This window comes from Argentina silus, assembly GCF_951799395.1.
Source record: "Argentina silus genome assembly, chromosome: 1".
NCBI lineage: Eukaryota > Metazoa > Chordata > Actinopteri > Argentiniformes > Argentinidae > Argentina > Argentina silus.
The window spans coordinates 5,196,065-5,207,525 of NC_139655.1; the positions used below are offsets into that span (position 1 = coordinate 5,196,065).

General features: G+C 40.5%; 1 protein-coding gene across 1 annotated transcript; it reads right to left on the reverse strand.

The window, feature by feature from the left end:
- Window positions 1-1,420: 1,420 nt before the first annotated feature.
- prmt6 (protein arginine methyltransferase 6) lies at window positions 1,421-2,717 on the reverse strand. Its single transcript, XM_083668248.1, has one exon. It carries the CDS (start codon window positions 2,689-2,691, stop codon window positions 1,627-1,629), a length of 1,065 nt encoding a protein of 354 aa, XP_083524374.1. The 5' UTR covers window positions 2,692-2,717; the 3' UTR covers window positions 1,421-1,626.
- Window positions 2,718-11,461: the final 8,744 nt, after the last annotated feature.

Sequence of the window (11,461 nt, forward strand, 5' to 3'; positions counted from 1 at the left end):
ACCTGACTTACCAGGAACACCAGTCAAGCCAATTGTCCCATTATTTTTGGTGCCCTGAAATAGGGGGACTATGTATAAAAAGTGTTGTCATTTCTAAATGGTGAAGCAATATTGTAAATAAATACCCTAAAATAAAATCTGAGCATCTCATCTTTAAACTCATAGTAATTGTAATTACTTGCACAGAGCACTGTAGAATAAGGAATTGTGCTAGCACTGATTCAAAGGACATTAGCTTTAGGATAGAGTAGTCTCATACCCCTCAGACTCTACTGCAGTGAGGCGCAGGCTGTGCAGCTTCAACCTGAAAACGTTAAATTAAGCACATACTCTTATATTGATCTTCCCCTCAATTGCTATGCAAAACAAGACACATAATCCCATTGAAAGTTTCAACACTGTTTCTATTGGTTTTCAAACAAATCAAGGCAGTGATGAGTTACAATTAGTTTTAGCTTTTAGTGGGGGAGAGTGGCTGTGCATGCCAGAGTATGATACAGAGTTCAACAGCTGCTGGAAGCGAACACTGCACTTGACATTTCCAATCTCTGTATTCCTTCCTTTAGTCTGTCTACTGGGCAGGTGAGCAGACACCTGTGGAAACTGAGTGAATCGGAGCCAAAATGTCATTGTGAGGCCAAATTTAACTGTGAAAGCCCAAATGACAACAGGCTAGTTGTGACTATTCTCGTTCACATGTGGTCCATGCCCCTGCAGTTTGTCAGGTTTGCCATGCATGCCCTTAACCATATATTTCTTGTATCACATGAACATTTAACTGTCAATTAAATCTAAAGGTTAGAATCCCAGACAAACTATGGGAATGAAAATAGAAATGTCAGAGAAAGCTGTATGTCCTGACCTGCAGTTGTGCCAATCCACTAGAAACATAAAGGGGTCTGGAGCATGTAATAGTGAATGGTGAATTATTTGGCCCTAGTCTCGGGGAATCATCTGAATAGAAACGAAGCAAACAATTCACTAGAATAGCTTCAAGCTGTTTAAAGGGATAGTTCAGTCTTTTGGATGTCATACCTTATTTTCCACTTACTGATGTTGGCTCATATAGACACATATTTCATTCAAAGGTGGCCTATACACCCATGTCAATATTAAAACACATTATTTTTCTAGCATTACAAGCATACATGTATATTCTTCGAAATGAGAACACTTACTGTTTTGGACCAATATAGGCCCTTGGTTTGGAACTTATCCTGTGAAAGACATATCCTTACATAAGGCAATGGAGCAGTGGAAATTGAAACCAAGGGCTATTGTCCCTAGTTCCCTATTCCAAGTAATTTAATACATGCATCATACATCCATCTCTGGCAATAGACTACATTTGTTGTACCTGATAAAAATGTATCTGAACAAATCATACATGTGCACAATGAACAGTCAAGGCAATCACTGCATTCTTTATTAATTTCTGATCATTTCACTGACATGGTTGAGGGTCTCCATGATAGAGTAGGCATTAGGCATGTGTTAAAAGACATTCAGCAAATTTCGTAACTTGGAAAACATGTTTCTTTCCATCATTGGACATATTGTTTTTGTTGACATGACAGCAAACAATTCCAAGGCTGACACTTGACACAAAGTACCACAAATCAAACATTATTGTTGAGCTTCTGAATATCCATCTGGGATGGAAAAGGTTTTGGAAAGTTTTTTGTGTTCTCCTATTGTGAAATCCACATGAATGCATATATGTCGGGAGCTCTCCTCCGAGGGATACATGTTGACCTCACCCACGACTTTGGTGTCTTGCATTACATCCACTGGTTCATCTAGGTACAGGAGCGCCTGCTTCCAGTGCGTCTCCGATTTAAACGGAGACGTGGAGAGGACCAGCGGTTTGTCCTCGCTTGGAAAGGTTACCGTGAACCAAATGCAGAGGGCGTTCACAGCAGACGAGCCAAAACATTCACACTTGAATGCCCCCTTAACGGATTTCAGCTGCTCCACAGTTACAGTGTTCAGATCTAACTCGGCGAACTTGGAGGGATGTGAGAGTACGTCCTCAACTGTCACCAAGTTCACGGTGATATCATTGTTCATGATGCATTTCTTAGCGAAGTCAGACATACAGGACATGTCAACGCCGTATTGGTCCTTAACAGTGCACCAGTAATTCAAGCGGTCCTCCACGACCAAGTCATTGATTGGTGAGATGTACAGCTCTGCTTTCGAAGGTAAAATAAGGCCGCCAGGTTTTAACCATTTGTCGCGTGCGTAAAGGACTGAATTGAGCATGGATTCGTGAAGCAGTGCGTACCCCATCCATTCGCTCACTATCACGTCCACCTGCTCGGGCAAATCGATGGTCTCCAGAGTGCCTTTAATGACATCGATTCTGTCCTCCATGTTATTCTGTTTAACGATTTTCACAGCTTGATCAGCAATTGAACTGGCCTCTACCGCGTAAACTTTCCTGGCCCCGGCTTGTGCACAAAATATGCTAAGAACACCGGTTCCTGCGCCGACATCCAAGACAACTTTACCCTGAATCGAGTTGCTGTTCATCAAAATTCCTGTTCTGTACGTGTCGGTCCGTACATGATCTGCGATCATCTCCTCGTGAATAGTGACATCAGAGTAACTGTCAAAGTACAGATTCTCCTGCACATTTTTGTCTAATTTCCTTTTCTTAGTGCTTTGAGACATTTTCATTGCCATCATACCTCCGTGACCACGTTGGAATTTCAGTGCACTTAACTTCCTCATACTGTGGTAGACGGTTGCATTATGGTATTTGTAGTTTTATAAGATTTGAAGAATGAATTCATGATATGGTCATTTGTTTGCTTTACAACTACATTTCCCATAGGTATAAGCGATTTAACGTCAAATGACCGTGATCAGTCAAATGATGTGCAATGGACTGTATTGATCCTTCAATTACGATTACACTTGAATAGTCTATAGATCATCAAAGTAGCACCCATTGTAGTCTATTAATTCGATCTGCTGTATACTATTATATTGCCCAGACATCAACATGTATGGCCTCAAATAGTTCTAAGCTGTCTCCAAAGTTATGCCAGGCAGAACACAGATGTTTATGTCACAGCATTATGATTTTCCTAGTTCCTTTCAAAGATCCATGGCAAAACCTGGTAGAATGAGCAGAAGCTGTATGCCATTTCTCAGGATGAAAAGGGAGAGAAATGCCAGGTTGCTTTTTCCCAGCATTCAAGATTGCCTTTTGAATAAAAAGTCAACAATTTGTTTTTGAGTGTGTGTGAGCAAGGGAGTGGGTGGGTGGGTGGGGGAAGCATTGCAGGTGGCCACATACTGTGTGTGTGCGTGTGTGTGTGTGTGTGTGTGCATGAGTTTCAGTGTATATTGTGACTTTTGGGGTTTTAAACACAGCTCTTCTCTTTAGACTGCAGGGGGTTACAGGTGATAAATGGTGTGCATTTAACCACTGAAAGCCTCTCAAACTTTGTGGCTCGAAAATGATCTCAGAATACAGATTCTAAATAATATGTAGTTTTTTTCTGGAGTTAGATAGAGGGTTGATGCCAAAGGGCTATGGAGATATAAAAAAATAAACTAAAGAAATAAACTAAAATAAACTAAAAAAGACATAACACCCTATTTTAGATTTGTCACTTTCTGCCCTTGTATTGGAAAAGCTCTGCTCATGTTTAGACTACAACTGATGATCATTTTGTTATTGATTAATTGATTAGTCTAAACAATTAATTTACGTACAAAAAAGCACTGAATGCAATGATATTGATATAGCTTTATGAAATGCATTAAAGTGTGGATGGTTGAAATGCCATCATGGTCACATACTTTATTTTATATTGAAATTGTACCTATTGATAATATGAGTTCATCATGACACAATCATTTGATTAATGCCTGTAAATGCTGTGGAGTGTGGATGCCTACATTTACATTTATGGCATTTAGTAGACGTCTTTATCCAAAGCGACTTACAACAAATACATTTGTTTAAGTAAGTGAATCATCTATCCAACAGTCATCATAAGACAAAGTAATCAATGCTCACACCAGGGGCCATTGGCAGTCGTAATGCCAGAAGCCTTTTTTTTAATTTATTTTTTATGTAAATGCAAATGTAATTGCCTACAGGTAAGGATGATTACATCCATGTCTTTCTTCTTTTTATCTATTTGACTTATTGTACTCTTTTCTGCCCCTGTCCGTCATATCATGTATCATAATTGGCTACAATTGAATAACTTTCATATAGGTGTCATATCGTTGCTGTGGCCTTGGACAGTTCTTAATAAGTGTGACATTCATGATCTGTAAGCTACATATTTTGATTCAGCTCCTGTGTGTGCTTGCTTGAGCTTCGCTTACAACAAGCACAAATCGTTTCCCAATTAACAAACACAAGTGTGACAATTTATCTAGCCGCTAGACCGTCTTTTAGAGATGCAATTCGAATGCTGAGTACAATCCAGTCCCACTCCTCCCCTAGAACAGTAAAGTTGTTAACGAATCCCATTAGTTCATAGAAGATTGACATGCAAACATTGTAGCCAAAATGTTGCATGTTTTAGAGAACTCTTATCAATTCCATTTTATATCCCGAAAGTAATAAAATGGTTGTGTTCATTTATGCAGGGACATAGGAAGTATATTTCACGAGCGGTGCCGCCTAAAACTTTGTGAGGGGGGTGAGGGGCTGAGCCACCCCCTTGTACCCTGAGAAAATGTTGCATATCATCTTTTAAACAAGCAATTCTGGTGACTTTTGATGGGAGAATAACATGAATGAAAAGCATGAAATGATTGGGCCTCAAGTAAATGACACAAGTCCTACTGCTGATTTACCCAAGCTACATAGCTAGACAGCTAGCATCAACAATGCACTTACATTGCTGCACCGTCCTCCGTCCAAGTTCCCACATGGCTCTGGGATGCCTCCTTTTCAAGTGTTGCGGCTATCGTATGCCATTTGGGCTTTGCACGGTGAACAAAGCACCATATTATTTGGTATCTGCTTAAAGTATTTCCACACTTTGGACGTCAGAGTTTTTTGGCGGGACCCTCCTCAGCAGAGACAACAAGGTTTGCCTCCGCCATCTTTAAAACAAAATGATGTGTCAGTCTTAAATATGCAAATTGACTAATTTACATAATAAACGTAATCGATGACAGTGACTAATTGTTGCAGCCCTATGTTCAACTGTAATTACAACATGACACAAGCTCGATCTGTGTTTGATCTGTTGCATGTCAAGCAAAGGAAATTAAAAAAGTGACATTACAGTATATCAAAATAATAATAGTTTTACTCTGAACAAATTAATGTAGTAGTGGGTGAAAGAGAGACAGAGACTGTGGAGATTGGAAAATGTACATAGAAAGTCATTTGTAATATTCCTGTGCTATAGTTTAGGATGGGCTCTAGTTCTGTTCTGTCTGGCAGGCAGAGCTAGCAGCTGTTAGTGTCATCTCCTCTCCAGCTGCAGGTAGCCTGGACCCATGCCAGGCCCAATCAGAGCCAAACCACATCTCACAGTATGATGGATGACATGAGTTGCCTTTAACCTTAATAAAATGACAATGCATCAGCGTCGCCTATCTCTCTACACCATAGCAGAAAGCTCCACTCTGACAAGAGGTTTTTCTGCCGGAGGTCCGCCCGTGCTTCTTTTCTTGTTTGGCTGAAGTGGTGAATCCTTGTATGTCAGACATCACAAGTGTCTCAGTCTGCTTTCTTCAGGAGTGTTTTCTGTGAGGTCTCGTCGGCCTTTCAGGAATGTATGGAGAAAGCATTGGAGAAGGTTTTCATATACCAGACGCGTTACCTTACCAGACGTGGTCGACTAGGTGGTTACTACTAAATAGTCCCCAGGGGCCGCTCTGAGTTAGGCAAGATTGCCTTTTCATAGTATTCACGCAGGGCATGGAATAGTCTGCAAAGTATGTTTCACCTAGATGTACCTAGAAGTGCCCTTAAATGAGTTTAAAGGTCCAGCACTGTATGCAACATTCAAACTTTCTAAAAGCGTCCTAATGATTCTAATGACCATGTTTAATCGGTAGCAATCATCGAATGAGATCCCTTGAAAGAAAATGTCATTTACTAACGCTGTGTTGAAAAAGCGCTTCCTAAAAAGGAGTGTCCTACCTGACACTCGGTTTACATATAAACATATTGTTACTGCCAGGAGTGTTCTAGGGGACTGGACTTTCTGTCTCTGGTGGCTGCCTCTTTGAATCATTCCCCTAAGGTCAAACACTGCAAGTCCATTTCGGGGGAGTTTACGCAGGGCTTAATACATCTGTCCAAAAAGCACCCAAATAAACTCCACATGACACCTACAACTCATAATAAAGTGGTGGCAGTCCATCAAACCTAATTACATTTTTAATACCATCACTTTGAAGTTAAATTAACGTTCAATCCATTACTTTGTGGTGGAACCTATTTGTCGAAGTACGCATGACTGTGTCCCTCCGCACAGCCACTATGGAGCGATACGTTGTAACCTGCGATACTGTCTCAGCCTGAGTATCGTATCACTCCGCAGCTGCTGTAGTTTTTGAATAGACTGAACTTGACTGAACTTGTAGCCTCATCTACTTACAGTATCATTGTGGCTCATGAGGAAAATGCTATCGGTGAAGGCACTCCATATGAATGACAGTACAGAAAGGTTCCACACGATCGACAGCACGGCTGTTAAATAGAATACATAGATATGGTTAAAAAAAAACACACACACACACACACACACGCACACACACACACACACACATCTCTGCATGAAATCATCTGATTTTGATGTAATTTCAAAATCTCAAATTATTGGAGGATTAAAAAGCACATGTTTGCACAGATGTGAGCACCTCATCTCCTTTAATTAAACTTGGCCATCACTGTTTGCCTATCTAAACCGCAGTCTCGCTGGCTTCTGATTGGGGATCTGATCGACTACTGGGAGGGAAGGCAATGTGTGCACTGGGCTTGAAACATGTTGGGGGAATCCAGAGATAATGTTAAAGCAGGGGGATGGTCGAGAAAAGCAGGCGAAGCGCTGGTTGGTCAAACATGAGCACGGCTAGAGGAAGCCAAATCACTTTGGACAAAGAGGGGTGTCCTGGAAAAATCGATAACCCACTCAAAGCTGATCTCTTTTTCTCTCTCTCAAGCTCAAGAAGTTGTTCGTGAAAGAGTGACTACATCATACTGAGACAGTAAGAAGGAGAGAGACTGATTGTGAGAAGGATGTATATACACTCACCGAACACTTTATTAGGAACACTACACTAATACTGGGTAGGGCCTCCCTTTGCTCTCAAAACAGCCTAAATTCTTTGTGGCATTGATTCCACAAGATGTTGGAAACATTCCTTTGAGATTCTGGTCCATGATGACATGAATGCATCACACAATTCCAGCAGATTTCTCAGGTGCACTTTCAAGCTGTGAATCTCCCGTTCTACCACATCCCAAAGGTGTTCCATTAGATTCAGATCTGGTGACTGGGAAGGCCACTGAAGAACACTGAACTCATTGTCATGTTCATGAAACCAGTTTGACACGACTTTTGCTTTGTGACAAGGTGCATTATCATGCTGGAAGTAGCCATTAGAAGATGGGTAAATTGTGGCCATGAAGGGATGCACATGGTCAGTAACAATACTCAAATAGGCTGTGGCATTCAAGCGATGATTGGTATTAACGGGCCCAATGTGTACCAAGAAAACATCCCCCACACCATTACACCACCTCAACCATGAGAAAGTGTACAGGTGTTCCTAATAAAGTGTTCTGTGAGTGTATTATGTGTGGATGTGTTTGTGTGTGCTGCAGAGTGAGAACGCATTGTATCTGAATACATGTGTGTGTATATGGAATGTATGGAATGTATGGAATGTGCCCTTGTGTGTGTTGGCATGCGTGTTTTGAATAGAGAAAGAGAGAGAGTGAGAGGTAGGTGGTATACTGTACACTACGTGTCGGTGGAAAGAGAGAAAGCTTATGTGCTTGGAATAAAGAGAGAAAGAGTGAAAAATAGAGAGAGTGAGAGAGGGAATATTTGTACTGGAAAATAGGCTGTGGTGCCTCTTCTTGGGCAGCTGCTGTCAATCCACATGGCCTCCTGGGAACATCCTCACTTCTGTCAGTAGGACTGAACCTGTCACCTGCCATAGCACCATCTTCACACACACACACACACAAACACAGTCGGGCACGCACACAAGCATGCATGTGCATGCACACACATACACACACACACACACACACACACACACACACAGGCGCTGTGGCCCAGCAATCAGTCTCAGTGTCATGATCTCCTATTCCAGAGGAATAGGCCTGCTGAGCAACAAATACTCAGATGCAATGGCTGACTATTGATTGTTTCCAGAGATCAATACGAGGGTACTTTGACTCTCAGCGAAAGGGATGCATTAGCGAACAGCGGTGTGTCGAAAACAGTTTTCCCTTAAACAAAACATTGATTATCGGTTCAATGTTTCTCTATATCTGCATGACAAACACTTCTCACAAAAAGCATTTTCCCTACTCTCTCATGAAACAAATATTCGTACACATTTAACATCCTAATGTTCTCTCCCCGTCTCCCTCCGCTCACTCCCTTGTTGTACTGGCCAGTCGGTGTGACAGGATCCTGGCCCGTCAATCCAAACCCTAGTAATCAATTCAATAACTACATGCCTTTCCCCGACGACCTGCTTCCCCTCCATCCTAGTATCAGTTACATTACACTGCAATTAGATTAAATTACTTAGTACAACCTGCAAATATGACAGCTAGGGAGAGATGCTGACGGCATCAGAATTCCTCAGTTATAATTTGTAAAATAGAAATAACTTTATTTCTATAGATTATTAATGGAGGTTATTCAATATGTTATACTTTTTTCTCAGACATGTGCACAGTATAATCTAGCAAACCACATTTTTAGACATATGTAATGTTATCTATGATAAAGCATATATGAATGTAAGTCTGTTGTTATGAAGTGTGCAGCAACTAAAACCTAAAGTCTGCTCCCACCACCTCTGTATCAACCTAACCACAAAGTCAAGTGAACCTGTTTCATTAGTTGTCGTAAATCAGTGAGAGTATCTTGTAAAATGGTTGCTCAGGTTTAAGTGCTCCAAAATAATTGTGGTGGATGTGTTGAGGGGCTGATGATGTTGCACTTAAAGACAAGTGCTTAGTGCTTCCAATTGTTTGAAATAGCCCCAAACGGTTTAACTAATTGCTCTGAGCATTGTTTTTAAATAATTGAAAGGCCTCTGATGCAGGGAAGCGTGCCCTCTTGGTATAACCGTCATGTTCATTGTCTATGCATGTCTTAATGAATCAGTTTGTTGAAAATAATGGTAAAATAATGGTCAGTAATAATGGTATATATACAGTGAAGTATTGGAAAGAGGAAGCATTTTGTGTTCTTTTAGTTCTACACTCCAACAGTTTGGATTTGAAACCAAACAATTACTATGGAGTCAAAGTAGAGATTCTCAGCTTTAATTCAGTGTTTGAAAGTACAACATTTTACTATACTCCTCTATTTCACAGCTCAAAAAGTATTTTCAAAAAATCTGATAATATCCAAATAAAATCTTAATAAATGTTTAGTATGAGTAACAGCAATAACTGCCTAAAGTCTGCGACGCATTGACCCCACCAGATGGGTATATTCTCTGGTGATGCTCTGCCAGGCCTGTACTGCATTAATTTTCAGTTGTTGTTTGTTTTGAGGTCTTTTTGCCTAAAATCTTATCAGGAAATTAAATGCATGTTCAATTGGATTTTAATATGAAGATTGACTTGGTCAGTCAAGAACTTTCCAACACTTTTTGGCCCTGAAAAACTCCCTAGTTGCTATGGCAGTATGTTTGCAGTCATGATTTACTGTAAGATGAAGCGCTATCCAATGAAATTGGAGGCATTTGCTTGTACTCAAGCAGACAATATGTTTCTGTATACTTGGTTTGCACCTTGCAGTGAAGTGACTGTAGTTTGACTTGTGACGTATTCTGCAGATGGTAGTCTCTGACACATTGATGCCTACCTTCTGGAGAGTGTTCCTGATCTGTGGGGCAGTTGTTTTGGGGTTTTTCTTAATTATGGTGAGCATTCTTCGGTCATCCACTGTAGAAGTCGTCCTTAGCCTATCAGCACATTTGCGATTGCTGAGCTTACCAGGGCTTTTATTCTTTTTAATGATGTTAATGATGATACAAACTGTTGATTTTGGTAAGTTTAAGGTTTTGGCTATGTTTCTGATTGATTTTTCTCTTTGGTCCTCATGTTGACAGGGTTAGGGTTACCAGAAACTTACCAGAAACACCTGTCAAGCCATTTGTCCCATTACTTTTGGGTACCCTAAAGTCACAAGGTAAAGTCTCACCAGACATACAGGCTGTGTGTGGACTACACAGGAGCAGGAGCAGGTGATAATTGGAGAGTTGGCAGACATATGGCTTATTGACAGATACATTTATGCTGGCTCTTATGATGTTTTGAAATAGAAAATGAATATATCCATTTGCCTTTTTTTTACCGGTCTCTTATTACCTCAGATTACGTCTTTTATCTTGCTGTCAGTTCTAATTCTGCTTGCATACCTTGGGCTAACTTTAAGTCATTCAAGGGGAAAGAATTAATTTGGGAGAGCTGTCATCTGTCGTGATTAGGCCCATTAGTTGTTTGCTGACTCTTGATTCACCAACTAAAGCATCATATTGCAAATAGCCTGAGGAGCACACATTCATTTGTCCACTGAAACCGGGAGAAATGAGACAACATGTCTTTAGTGTTTAATGGACCCAAGATGATTTGGAATGAGAAAAGTGAACATTGCATCTAACTGTATCAACGTGATCCCATCAATTATTTGTACAATATTGTATGTAAATAAGGTATCCAGAAAAACTAAAGATGTTTACGTGCAACCTCTGTATGAAATCTTTGTGTTGCCATGAAGCACTGCACCTCGCTTCTAATGAGCTAAACCGAAGAGCGGACTGTGAAAACTTCAACTCCTTCAAACTTTTCTTGACCGTAAAAAACTGTCTGTCAACAGATGACTCTCGCAGAGAAGCCATTGGCTCAATCCGTAATGTGGTTATGGTTAGAAAAGAACTGTTTACAATTACTGACAACCTACTGTACAGCCATATTCATACTACAGTACAATATTAATCAAGTTATTCAGTCTCCTAAGAGATTAGAATACTCAGAGCTATATAGAATGAGAATACTCATAGCTATATAGAATGAGAATACTCATAGCTATATAGTCAGAGAACAAATTACTATCTTACACAACATACATACTCAACTCAACATTTTCTCCATGTAAAGGCAAGACTGAAAGGAGTGCGGTACTTGAGAAGATGACATCCTTCAGGACTGTGAAAGATAAAATAAATGCTTTTCAGATGGAGGCACGGTGCCGTGTCGTCCTGCTGC